The 14,160-nt window shown below is 40.7% G+C and overlaps 1 protein-coding gene across 10 annotated transcripts in view; it reads right to left on the bottom strand.

The window, feature by feature from the left end:
* The window catches only part of NTNG1 (netrin G1), a 146,771-nt gene that overhangs the window by 130,481 nt on the left and 2,130 nt on the right, over nt 1-14,160 (bottom strand). For all 10 annotated transcript variants that reach the window (XM_077182128.1, XM_077182125.1, XM_077182124.1 and 7 more), the window contains exon 2: nt 9,441-10,140. In XM_077182128.1, coding sequence (XP_077038243.1) covers nt 9,441-9,686 — 246 coding nt within the window. In that variant the 5' untranslated portion in view covers nt 9,687-10,140. The remainder of the gene's footprint in view (nt 1-9,440; nt 10,141-14,160) is intronic.

The raw sequence follows: 14,160 nt of genomic DNA on the forward strand, positions 1-14,160 counted from the left end.
TTTAGCTGCAAACACGCTGACAAAAATTTACCCCACTAATTTAGTGAGGGAAGCTCCAATGCTTGAACCCCTTAAACCCATTACTTAACGTGTCTGGAAGTCTGAATCAACCCTTGTCAAGTGAGACACCTTGCTAGGATATTTCTGTAGGCTATCCCTACAGTATTTATACTACTTGGCAGATCCATATGGTCAAGGAAGCCAAGAGGCATGTCAGTCTGCAAGCCTGTGTTAAAAACAGAGGAGGAAAATAGCACGTGTAGAAAAAGTTGTTTCAGCAGTTAGAAAATTGCATTCTGTACTTTTTTTTTCCTCCAGCTATGCACATTGCAGATTTTAGAGGATGAGGGCTTTTGTGTAGTTGTTTGCTATTCCTTTTTATTTATTTTTTACCATCTCCCCACCCCCAGTCACTTGTAAATGTCACCCACAAGTAGCTCTGTTTCTAGGTTTCACTGGAGGAAAACGTCTTATGAGCAGGTGTAGCTGGTAGAAATCAAATTCATGAGTTAAAATGTGGCTCGTGACAGTTTTACAGATAAAAATCTAAAATGCACCAAGATGTTGGAAAGACATGGCACGTACATGTAAAAAAATGCTCCTCTCATCATAACGGTGTCTTCTTTTAGAGGTTTTACAAATACTTAGCTATAAAAATTCTCTCTGGGCTGAAGCCTGACATAAAATATCTCTGATATAGTACAAGTTCTTGCTTGTAGTAAATATAATTAGATTCATTTGCACCCTTTTCTTTCCTCCCCTTTTTTTATTCCTAAATTCCATATAAACAATCTGCCTAAAGAACTAGAAGATGAGAAATAAAACCATTTTCCAGAAAATACAACACATCAAACATCAAAGCTACATGAAATCACTTATGCACACTGCCAAGTCAGCTCAATGCCAAGGATTTTTCTGTCCTTAGCTATATTTGTACTTGTAGATCAAGATGATGTCACCACAAGTGACCTGTGAAAACACAAATTTCCATACCTAAAATGTCTACAACAGTCATTGTTTCTCCAAGTAAATTGTGTCCAGAGCTACCTATTTTTTAACTAGGGAGATTAGTGTTCCAGACACAGCAATCTGCATCTCATCACTCAATGGCCTTAATAGTATCTGGGATTATTTTTTATTTTCATATTCAGGCAGTACTCATAGGCCTTGAAACAAGTCAAGAAATATTTGGATTAGCAGATCACTCATCCCGTTTTAGCTACTCTTAAATAGGTATGTTATTTTACCTATTGGAAATGGCAGTTTTGGCAAAGCAGTATCAGTATTAAAAAAAGAAAAGTGGCAGTGGTGCTTATGCTAAAATTGACCAGCTCTCACAGATTCAGCCCTTTCTAAACTCGGTGGGTAAAAATAAATGACAGGTTTTCATCCTCACATAATGAGATGGGTAATTTCCATACTTTGTCAAGAGGAATTGCTAATGTCTGTCTGTATTTCTCCCCCTCTGCTTCCCAGCATAAAGCAGAAGGGATAGAAGTGCAGATTATCATCTCGGTTTGTACATTTATTTTTTCTTGAATGAATGAAGGTGATTTGGGTTGCATTAGGACTGGATGCTTTATAAGTAACATAAATGTCTAAATGTTAAAATCATTACTTGAGAGTCAACTTACTGATTTCTTCCTTCTCAAAGGACCCTGGGGAGCCCACTAACCAGAATGGTTGTCCTGGTGTACACTAGGTTTGTAGAATTCTCAGCTGAGTTCACTTGGCTTTGTTTCAACAAGATGCTTACAAATGGAAATTTTAATATATGGAAGTGCCTCAGGAACTTGCATTTGGTTTCCAGTGATTCTTAGCTTTTACTAAGTACAAGCTCTGCAAGAAAAAGACATGAAACTCTGGGGTTCAGAGACTAAATGAAGATGGAAAAGTATGTTTATCCAGATAATTTGAACAAACCTGAGCAGCATAAAACTTATCGCTGCTCAGTTCTGCCAAGTAAATCCAAATTTCACATTTTGAAACTTGTCTACCACAGCGGGAAGAAATATAATACCATGCTCCTTGTACAGTGTCCTCAGCCTGGAAAGCCTGATGCTGCACACTCCCTTGGGACTGAGGGCATCGTGCCCCTGACCCAAATGTGTGAAAGCAAACTGAGGGGGCGATGCTGCAGCTCCGCTCCTCCGGCTGCCTGCGTGACACCGCCAGCTTAGGAGGCAAAGGCCACTCTGCTGAAAGGAGGATTTACCATCCTGGAAAAATTCTAAGTTCAGGCTTTCTAGCAGAGAAGAAATGGGGTCACCCAGCTCTCCCTCCCGTCAGTGCAGCAGGGATGTGCTGTCCTGCCCTGGCCGAGGAGCACCAGCTGGGGTGTGCTGCTGTACTGCACTGTCTCCCTGCTCCCCAGAAAATCTCTCAGGAGTCTCCCTGCAGTGAGCCACGGGCTTGAGATCACCTCTGCCTCACCAGCAGCAGTTCAAATTATGACAGGTCCGGTAAATATTTTATTTACTAAGCAGTATTATTATACTTCACTAAAGGTGCTGCTGAGGGGATGTTTCTGGTCCAACTGCATTGACATCCATCACCATGGATGTCTGGGACTTTATTTTATAGTGGAAGATATTTATTTCTTTACAAAATTTGTGTTGCTGGTTCCATACTCAAACAAGGCCAGAACTCCAAGTTTCCACAGAGTACTTGGGTATCTCCCTCCATGTACCTCAGTGCTTTGGGGGGCCCAGGGAGGAGGGAGCAGTGGGGGGAGGCACCAACTCAGGTATTTTAAAGAACCTCATCCAGAGAGCCACACTCTCCCCCTGCACGGTTCCCTGCTTTTTAAGATCAATTGTTATTAAAATAACTGTCTAAAAATGTCCACTCTTCCCAGCTAATTTCAGGGAAAAAACAAACCAAACTGGAAGAGCAAGTAGTAAAAGGAATAAAGGCAATGCTAGAAAATGCTTAACAGCTGCTCTTACAAAGTGTATTTACAAAATATAAATCTCCTTAAAAGGATGCTCTTCTACACATACTAGTGTCATGTGCTTTGAAACTGCAACTGAAAATATGTAGAAACCGTATATTTCATTTAGGAACCCTGTTTTACCCTCAAATATTTTTAACAACTGAAGTACTTTGTGGGTGTGCTTTTGTTTTGTTTCAGGCTTGAAAACATTCCAGTACCCAAAGTGTAACTGAGGAGGAAAAAAAAAGGCAACCGGACAGAGTGTTGTTAAAGATTTACTGGAGCATCTTGATGTGTGATAATGAATAAAATGCAAATCTGTTTTACTACCAATCCTCAGTTTTGATTTATGAGCAATTATTAATTTTTAGATTGCTTCCAGTTGGATGAAAACAGAGATTTTACCAAACTATTTTTTTTATTCCTGCTGTCACTAAGTATATACCCATCTTTTTAAATCTTGTAGGAAACCAAGGAATCCTTTCCCATAAGGACCAATGAGCCTTTTCAGAGTGTACAGCAGGTGCTGCCAGAGACACAGGTAGGCTGGCCTGTGGCACTGCACAGTGGGAGGGAGCTGAGGGACAGACAGGGACAGTCCGTGACCCATGGGGACAGCCAGCAGAGGGACAGTCCGTGACCCACGGGGACGGACAGCACAGGGACAGTCCATGACATATGGGGACAGCATAGGGACAGTCCATGACCCACAGGGACAGACAGACAGGGACAGTCTGTGACCCACAGGGACAGACAGACAGGGACTGTCATGCCCCTGGTGTCCTTCCTGCCCCACTGGCTGCTGAGGGGCTGCGAGAGGGGCTCAGTGGGGCTGGATGGGAACAGCCTCAGCAGTGAGACTGAGCTGTCCTGCCCTGCTGGGGACAGGCCAATGGGCAGGGCCAAAGCTCTCAGGTCTCAGAGTGTTATTAATGAAATGAAATATTTAGTGACTTAAGAGGAGGCACTAAAATAAAAACCCCTCTCTCTGAAGGGTAAGGTGCTCTACAGTGACAAAGCAACAGCTGTAATAATTGTATGTGCCCAAAGAGTTCAAATTAGATGAATGCAGATGTTGTAAATGAGGTCTGAAGTAACTTTGAGCTGTACATACTTTAAAAATACACAACTATAAAAATCCACTTTAAACAAGACAGTAGCAAGAGCTTCATCTTTAACTTCCTGTTCCCATTTATTCCATGCTATCTAGTAAGACTATACAGATAGAATTTAGAATCCTTTGTTTTTATTCAAATTTAGCCCATAAAATAAAAAAGCTTTTTTTTTAACAGCATCTTTTAATCATATTGCACAACACTGTTTTAAAGTGTCTCATTTGAGAAAGTATGTATAAATGCCAAAATGCTTTCAAAAATAATTTTTGTTTCACATTGTGATTTACCCATTACTCAGAAAAGTATCTGTTCATTTAATTATTTCAGTAAACATAATACTGGTATCACTATGCTATATAGTATTTCCCCTTTTTTAAGGAATATGAGCCTACTTGTAATTAAAGGAATGCTATATTAATGATGCTGAAAGTCTCAGAGGGAAAAAAATTTAATGTCCACTCATAATATTATGCCAGAATTACATGTGCAGAATACTTTTTAATAATCTTTGTTTCTTAATTTAGTTTTGATTGACTATGAAATACGGAGTAGCACTCAAGGGCTCAAATTTCTACTGTCATCATCAGCATTTCTGCTCTATAAATTGTACAAATGCACAGGACTCCCATCTGCAGGCTCCTTTTCAAGCTTCTATTTAACCTATGAAGGAAATTAGCTGCAGGCAACTGTAATTGATGATAATTTTATCATTTTTAGCTGTTGGGATGTATTATGATATCTAGGTTTAAACACAAACAGAAAATTATATTTTAATGTTGCCATTTGAGCTGCAAACACAGGTTGGTAACACAAACCCATCTCTAGTTTGCAAATTACAGCAATAGCCACTAGGAGTCTCCTGGTCAAATTCATGATGAATTTGCACAGTAATCCCAGCTCAGGTTTGAATGCAAACCCCATGCTGAAGTCTGGATTTCAGCAGAGGTGCCAGTCCCTGTGCAGGGCAGGTGGGAGTGGGGCGACAGGATCTCTGAGCTGTGAGCAGCATCATCAGGTTCCTGAGATTGTACCAGGGACAGAGCTGGCACATGTTTTAGAAGGAAAGCCAGAAGCCACCTACACACTGTTCTGGTAGAGCAAATGATGGTCAGGATCATAGGAAGTCAGATTTGTTTCTCTTTATGACTGGACGGAGTATTGTGGAATTGTTCTTACAAAGAGGGAAGCAGATTTCACTGACTGTTAGTTACTCCCAGGGATTTCAAGATTTGTTTTACACTGAAATGCTGCAGGCCACAAGAACTAGCACCACCAGGTACTTCAAAATTTGCTTAGTGTGAAACCTGCAGCTCAAACCTGAAAATGTGAATAGTTTCTTTCTCTTCTCTCCTCTCCTCTCCTCACCTCCCAGGCCAACAATGCACAAGCATACAGTGCCAGACATACTCTGAGCAATGCCAAATGCTCAAAGTTAATAAATTACAGATCTGCAGAAAGGGGTCATGCTGGCTTAAACACTGTGGCTGTTCGGTCCAAGTCTGTGACTGACAAAAGATGTCCAAATTTCCTTGAAGGAGTACCACAGAAAGCAGTCATGCACCTTCTGCCAGCATATGTAGCTCACTCTGAGACACTAGAGACTGCTTTAAAATGGACAGGGAAGCCAGAGGTGACCAGAGAACCCTTCCCCACAGTGCTGATTATCCTGCAGGCAGGAGGAGCCATTATTCTTATTCTTATATACTTATTCTGCAAGGATGCTGTCACATCCTCCTTACAGATACATGCAACTCCACATCTAGAAATTGTAAGTGTTCAACTGCTCTTAGCCACTTTTTAAAGTTTCTTTTATGCATCTCTCCTCTTGAGCAAAAATTCTTTCCAAGCTGTAGAAATCCTGAATGACTTTAAATCTGATGAGATTTTAAACAAACAATAATTTGGAAGATTATTTGGTTTCTGCTTTTTGAGCTATTTGGTTTCATTTTCAAACTTTTCCCTGCAACCAGAAGGACTAAGGAAATAAAGATCATGTTTTAAATGAAACCTGAGAATCTCATATAATAATTATAGGTCTCCAGGGGTTTGAGGTTTCAGAATAATCTCATGAGCTGTCAATACTGAATGTCACCAGAAACGATAATGTTATTCTCAGAATAGATGCCTAAAAGCAACTGTGGGATAGTTTTTTCTGTTGCATACTCCCCATAATACCTACAAATGCTGTTCTGGGGGGACACCACAAAGCTACCTGCAAGTGGTGAGCTGCCAAATGCTGGCTTTAGCTGCCAGCTAGGGCTGTTATATTTTGCAACAAATTTACATATGCAATAACAGACTGTTATTCAGTCTGTCAACTAAACAAGGAAAGTACAAATTCATCACAGACTCATAAGAACATTTAATACCATGGTGAATATGCAGAAATAAGTAGGGGGCCAATTTAACCACCCATCTCCTCTGTATTGTATGCTTGCACACACATTGCAGTGCACGGCTGCTTTGTGTGTTATTGCAGATTATTATCAGCTACTCTCATGGACTGCCTTAGATTCTACCATAATCCCCCAGCAGGACTTGAATGAAAATTCTCAGCCTGGTTTGTTTCAAGGATCTAATCTATATTACACCAAAGGCTGACAGAGACTCAACAGTTAGTACCTTAGTCCAATTGGTGAAGAGAAAATTAGTAAACCTGATCAGGAAACCGACATGCAAATAAAACAGGAGGCTGCTTCAGCCTCCTTGTCATCCTGCAGAAGCAGACTTGGCTGCTTGATACCCTTGTTTATTATTAGAATAGCTGAAGACCCTGTTCTTTTCCAAGTCAGTGTTAACCTGATTTCAATAACAAAACAGTGGTACAGGTTTGGCAGGCACATAGCCAGTACTGACAAGAAGAAAACCAAGCATTTGTATAAGCCAGTTTGGCACTTCAGCATGCTGAAAAGAAACCTTTGCATCTTTGTCACTTCAAATTTGGTCTTTTTTAGCACAAGAACATGCCTAACATGAAAGAACTTTTTTCCACTGCCCACTTTCTCCAAGTATGTCAGTGCTATCTTCTTAACTCGTTTTCTAAAACTAAAAGTGAACACAAAAATTCAAGATCTCAAAAATGCCAAGGGCTCAGCCCTACAAAATACATAAAACCTCATTTTGCAGGAAATATCTAATTCCTACAGCTAGCTATGGCACAGATAGACAATGCATTTTTAGGGATGAGAATGCTCTGCTGTGAGCCACGGGCAGTATTTTAGGAACATTAAATATTTCTGTCATTTTCCTTATGTTTCAAGCAAGCCAAGCCATTACCAATGCATATCTAAATACGGTGGATATGTACAATCTACATCTATCCTGGAAACAAATCCCACAGTTTATCATGTAAGAGTCAGTCACTCTACACTTGTGTAGCTGAATGCACACTCTCATTCTGTGGGCTCTCTCTCGCTCTTCTTCCCCAGTTACTCCCCTTTCTCTGCTTCTCATGTGAGGATTCTGGTGGCCTTCTGCATCTCACAGGCTTAAGCTGCAGGTGAGCTACAGCTGTAATCTCAGGTCACTCCCAAGGAAACTTTCCTCCCACATCACAGCACTGATGAACAGATGTGGTCAAATGTTTTCAAGGGGAGTTCCGGCACCATTTTTAACACTTAGATTTAATCAAAATGTCTTTTGTTTGCCTTGTTGTTTTTTGTTTAAAATTGTTGTTCTAACTAGAGTGCATACTGATAATAAAGGCCTTCAGAAACTTACAGTATTACTTAAGATAGGAACTGCTGCAATGTTTATCTGCACTAAAAGGAAGAAACAAGTTTTATTGGGCAGGTTTGTTTCTTTTGTTGGTTTTTTTTTTCTCATTAAAAGAACCTTTTTTTGCATTAGATGACGAATTATTAAATATTATTGAGTGCTAAATCACAGCTACTATTATTCAGATGGAAAAAATGTATTTCAAGATTAAGGGAAAAAAAACAGTAAGACTATTATGTGGGGCACATGATTTCCATTTGTTTTTAAACAGTGGCTGCTTGAAACTGCTTGGAGATTTAGAGTGTCAAAGACATGTCAGCAGAGATGGATTAGTGGGCAGAGAGCAAGTGGTGCAGTCAAAGGTTCATAGTGATTGTAATTTATTCATTTTTCTTTGCAATTTATCACGTGGCTATTACCATAATGTACGTGGGAAGCAGCTGCATGCGTGCAAATAATGCCTTAAATGTATGTGTGGTTGGATCTGACCTCCTTATAGAACAGCAGTGGTGGAAAACAATGCCACAAGGCATTTAAAAGCAAATTTCCTTCCTGTGGGGATGCTGTCACCCAGCAATGATGATTTGTACACAGGCAAACAAATATCTCGTAGACTTCCCAGTTGTGATAACCTCACTTACCAGAACTCATTGGTCTTTCAAATCTAAATAATGTAGGTAATGTGGAGCATGTTTCCAGTGCTGTATTAACAGATGTAAGTGTGCATGATTTGTAAAACAAATCTCTTATTTTCTTTTCAAAGAATTCAGTATCTTCCACTCGCTATTTAACAGAAATATCCAATCGCAAAGAAAAGAGAGCCTCTGTAAGTGTGAGCACAAAGAAGTGATCTTCAAGTTAAGATCTCCTTTAACTGAAACTTCTCACAGTGTGATCTATCAAACACTTGGGAGCAGCACAGCTGTAAAATATTGATATACATACATATATATATGTGTGTGTGTAGGTGTATATATGTATATATACGTATAGAGTGTCTGTTGGATTCTTATACCTGTGCATTTACTTACCAAGCCAAACATTTCCAAACCCAATCTATTTTAGGACCATGTAAAATGAGGAGCTCTGGTCTCTCTTAGTTTTCTTGAATGCCTACAGTTTCAGCTAGAAAGAAAGCTGTGAGTAGTTGCTAGAGCTTGGAGGTGATTTTAGCTGCACTGTCCATACAGACCTGCTGCAGCTCCTTGGGTAGGTCGGAAAACTTCAACAGCCCAACTCCCAACACCATTTTTTAAGCTTTAGCAATTTGAGTGCAACTGGTCTCACTGTTTGGAAATTAGACTTAATTATGCCATGCTATGATGCTTTAAACTGATTTAGTAGAATCAGTTCATTCAAATCTTTCTTGATCAGGCAAAGGCCATCCCAGTTATGGGTTAGCACAATAGGAGTTTTATGCTGATTTCTTTTGATACATTAAAAGTTGCTGTAGAGAGACACTGAGTTCAGAAAAAGTTAAGTCCTCATAAGCAGAACATCTCATTGCTCAGCTTAATGTGCTGCTCAGAGTTTTGTACAGCAGAACCTTTCACGTTTGGAATATGATGCAGGTTTTCTTGGATAATTTCATGTGCACTCTAGGGCTTCTGTTTTGAAGCCATCTATCCCAAATATACCCCCACTAATTATGCAGAATGAAAAGCTTGCCTTACCATCGCACAGAAAGTCTCAGGAGGATCTCCACATGTTATGTCGGGGGGATCCAGAGTCACTTTTACATATTTGATCATGTCTCTGGCTTCTGGCTGGCAGGCCATGTAATCCCATACTTTTCCTTCTTCTGTGTAAATCTGAGTCTTACACACGTCATAGTGCCCCCACACAGAAGGGTAGTGCTGCATCACGGAGGATACAGTAACCCAGAGGGTGTGAAGTGACAGGAATCTTGACAAATACATTTCTAAATCCTTTTATGTCAGCTTCGTAAGGATGCTCAGTGCTGGCGTATGTGCAGTCTAGAGATTATATGTACGTATAATGTATATATTTATAAAATAGGTTCCAACTCAAACGTGAAGCATTAGGATGGGATGTTTGTTTCACTATGTTAAAGACTTTGGTAGAAGCCACCCAGGCCCTGATGACAGCCTTTCACAGCCATGCAGCGCCTGTCCTTCGACTTATAACTTATCTGTCAGGGCTTCTTGTAAAAGATGTCCAAGAGCAGATAATAATTTGTGAAGTTGCAGGTCTTGAGCTCCACTGTTGATAACCCTGAGTGATCCTCCGTGCTCAGGGCTCGCAGGGGATGCCTGGACACACTGATAAATCAGTATCCGAAGGAAGAGGGTGAGTGTCTATAGGCTGGTGTCTGTTTCCCATCAATCATCCTTTTCTTCTGGCACCAGCACCCTTTTAGAAACAATAAAAATTAAGAGTTATTGTCCAAGAATCAATGCATTACAAAATATACGATATGTTGACATTTTGAAGGTTTGATGCAATATAAAGCAAATTGGTACAATATGGATAACCTTTACTGTGGGTTCTGTGCTAGAACGAAGAAACTACCAAAATCATTCACAGTGAAAAGTATTTTGACATGAAGGATTTAACTGTACTCTAACAAAGACAGATTTATAATGTTCCAGGTGAGTTAGAGGTTCCTGCTTCCAAAACTGTATTTTCACCCTAGCAAAACTGGAGAGCAAACTACTGAATTCAGCCATGGCCCAGATGGTGCAGGCAGGCAGGGGAGCAGTCAGCCCAGCACTGCAGGGCAGCAGCAGCAAGGTTCTTTTATTCAAGTGACACAGAAATGGGCATCAGGGCTAGCAGGTGCTAGTAGTTTCTTGGCAAGAGGACCTCATGGAGCTCCAAAAGCCTTACATATTTCTTTTAAATTATTATTATTATTTTAAGAATAACAAAGATGTGGCAAGTACAATTCAATTTCCTTGACATTTCTCATTAGCACTGCAAGAGTTTTGCTCCCTTTATTTTTGCCTTTGAATTGTGATTTACAGACCACATTGATGACAAACTACTGGTAAAGATAATGGCTTATTTTGTAGCTTACTATAAAGATGCTTTCTCCCCTTATTTTCTTAGGTTTGAGGGTTGCTGTACCTGAGTACTCAGCACTTATTTCACAGCCAATATATGCCCTTTCCCCTCTTCAGAAAACAACTAGAAATCTCCTCACTTTGTAGCACCTGAATCACGTTATTACAGGTATAAAATATACCTAGAATTATATCACAGCAACTTCAAATATATATTTCCTAAATAACACAGGAAAAAAATAATCCAAATTCTGTATGAGGAAAACTGCAAAGACAGAGTAAGTACCCTAAACAGGGACAAGGAACACCAGGGCTAGGAATTCCAGTGCATTTGTGTCAGCCTGTGCCTGGGTTCAGCCTGTGCCACCCGAGGTTGGAGAGCCAGGGCGCGGGGCTGTCGACAGGGAATTTCAGCCAGACGCTGCAGCACTTCCACACTTCCTTTGTCTGGATGCTAAAACCGAGCCAGACCCACCGGACAGATGTTGAGAAACAATCATAAGTCGCCACTTTCTGCAACCTGCTTTGCTTCCCAGCTTTAAATTATGCCCAGTGTCATGAACCTCCTACACCCCACAGCCACGGGAAGAGGTGTGTGACCTGGTAAGCTCCTCAACGTGTCACATTGGGAATATTCATTTTCCAAACTTATCTTCAAAGCTATTCGCAAACAGCCTCCCTATATTTAAATAATGCTTCATCTTAAACTAAGCTAAACTACAGACACCATGAAATGCCAACAGATGGTTGAATTGTGTTTCCATAGCAAAGTAATTTACAATAATTGCTGTATGGACGTAAATGCAATTTTCCATTATATTCATTTTATCAAGTGTTACCATACAACTCTCATGTATTTTATCAGAATACGCAGAGAATATCTGAATTTTCCTGCAGTAACAATTCTCAATTCGCTCAAACATATTTAAGCTTCAAATCTGAATCTGACACAAAAGCAGAAATATCTAAGACCAAATTAAATTTAAATCTCTTTAAGAAGCATGCTGGGTAGTACTGTTGGCTTTGTAGCAACCTTACATTCTTTTTTTTTTGTTTTCAGTGGGAGTGTTTGCATATTATTTTGGAATTCAGTAATTCAGAGAACATTTTCTGTGTCATTCTAAAGACACTTCTTCCCATGTATGTACTATTCTGAAGAGGAAAAAAAAGCACCTGCAAGAGCCCATAGCTTAGGGTTATAGGAAACTATGTCACTATGAAAATGGGAAATAACTCCTTGCTAGAAGAAGCCACAAATTATTTTTAATTTATGGTAAATCAAATACCTTTTATTTGAGATGGCTTGGTCATAGCTGGAATAAACAGTAAGTAAATAAATACAATTTTTCTGTGTAGAAATAAGAAGTTACTGAGTGTAATTATATTTAGACTGCAAGCTTGTATATTCAGGCAAAAAAAAAAAAGTTTTTCTTTAATATCTTCCTTTCTAGCTCTTTAGTTACCTGTAACATTTTATAATGCTGAAACTCAGATCCACTAATAAACCAGGACTGGGTAGGACTAAATAATGTGAAGCAAGCTGCTACCTTAACACACTGTGCTAAAATACTTCCCATATAACGAATTCTCATTAAAGTAAGCCAGTCATAATGATGGTCGTTACACAGAATTATAGACTATAACATCGATTGAATTTAGTGCACTGACAAGAAAAAAGTGCAGAGGAGTGCAAGACATCTGAGCATTAGGCAGCTGTAGCCATGTACAACAGACACTCCTGACAAGAAGCAGCCAATTATAGCTTAAATTTCTGGCATATAACCAGTTCTGATTAATAGTTTTCCATTACATTACAGACATATTATTAATGTATTAAAAATGTCAAGCTTTGGCAAGAACTAGTATGGCATGGCTCAGTTAGTCTGCAATATCTTCTTTTAATGAGCTTCCATTGATATAGAGAAAGATATTGACCAAAGCACATTAAGGATCATGTGCTGAGTGCTGCCAGGTTTTTTTCTGACAGAGCTATATGATTTGTCTTGCTTTTGTTTGTTCCTGCAGAGTCACTTATGATATGCGTTTTACATTTTAGTGCCCTATTGCTAAGGACATACCTATTTGAATTATTTTGTAGAAAAAATGTTTGGAGTAACATTTCTGAAGTTTACAGCTGTGCCAGATGTTTAGTGATAAGCCTCTAGCTGTGGGCAACACACAGCAATGGGGCTTTTTGTCCCCTGTAATGCCTGTGCATTTGACCTTAGAAAAAGGTAATCAAACAAACCACTAATAACTACTGTTGGATGCCCTGATTCCCTCTGCCCTGCCCTGCTAGTCACACACCCTGGGTGTTGGGGGCCATGGGGGTGGCAAAGAGGGATCAGCAGCCTTGATGGCTGAGGGCAAGGGAACGGCAAACTGCTCGGACGACTTCAGGAAATGTATGCAAAGCCTCCAGAGCACACTGCTCCCGGCGTCTGCTGTGTGAGGCAGCAGCGCTGGGGCCTTGAACGTTCCCATGTGCCACAGCCTCTGCACTATGGAAAACACTAGGAGGCACCTGGGAGGCGCTCCTGCCTTCCTCTCGGAGCGCTGCTCCGTCTGCCAAGTGCCGGGCGCTCTGGCCACAAGCGAGTGTGTCACAGCCATCCGAGAAGAATGGCATGCAGCTGACCCCCAGACTGAAATCAGCTGTGAGGAGGCTCTGAGCACATGCATCCCTTTCCAGATGGGGAAGTCACAGCTCATGCAATGTGTTAATTCTGCAGATGGAGGAGACACCCCCTTTACAGAATAGATAAAATGCATCTTGGCAGCATCAGTGCCAGGGCAGAACTTCAGGTCTCATTAGGGGTTGTTAGCAAACACTCCTCCTTTGCCTCCTTCCATCACTGTGAAAATCCACCCCCTTCCCCTCCTCACAACCAGAGCGGCTGGATGGCTTGCATGAGCTCCCTGCTGGGAAATCGCTGTGAGATCCATAGGGGTGGGCTCTTGGGCCTCTCTCTGGCAAGCCACAGGAACGTGAAGGAGGTAATAAAATAGTGACCACCTCCCACACTGCCCATGCACTGGATCGAGTGTACCCTGTCAGCACACAGGAGCAGGAAGGAGAGCCAACAGCAGATCCTACACTGCCTGAGGAGAACTGGCTGAAACAACGAGGCAAGGCGAGGAGTGCCGGCTGCCACCTCCCCACAGCGGCAGCTGCAGAACAGATTTTTCCAAAGGAAACATGTTTCAAGTTTGTATCCCGAACAGCTTAAGCAGACGAATGGATCCAATCAAGCCCAAGTAAAAGGCACCTGTGCGTCCACTCCAGTTATTAATTATTTAAAGCCAGTTTAGAACATAGGAAATAATGTTCTAACCCTCAGGCAACTTACATTTACTAACCTCACCT

The sequence above is a fragment of the Agelaius phoeniceus genome, chromosome 8, assembly GCF_051311805.1.
Source record: "Agelaius phoeniceus isolate bAgePho1 chromosome 8, bAgePho1.hap1, whole genome shotgun sequence".
Classification (NCBI taxonomy): Eukaryota; Metazoa; Chordata; class Aves; order Passeriformes; family Icteridae; genus Agelaius; species Agelaius phoeniceus.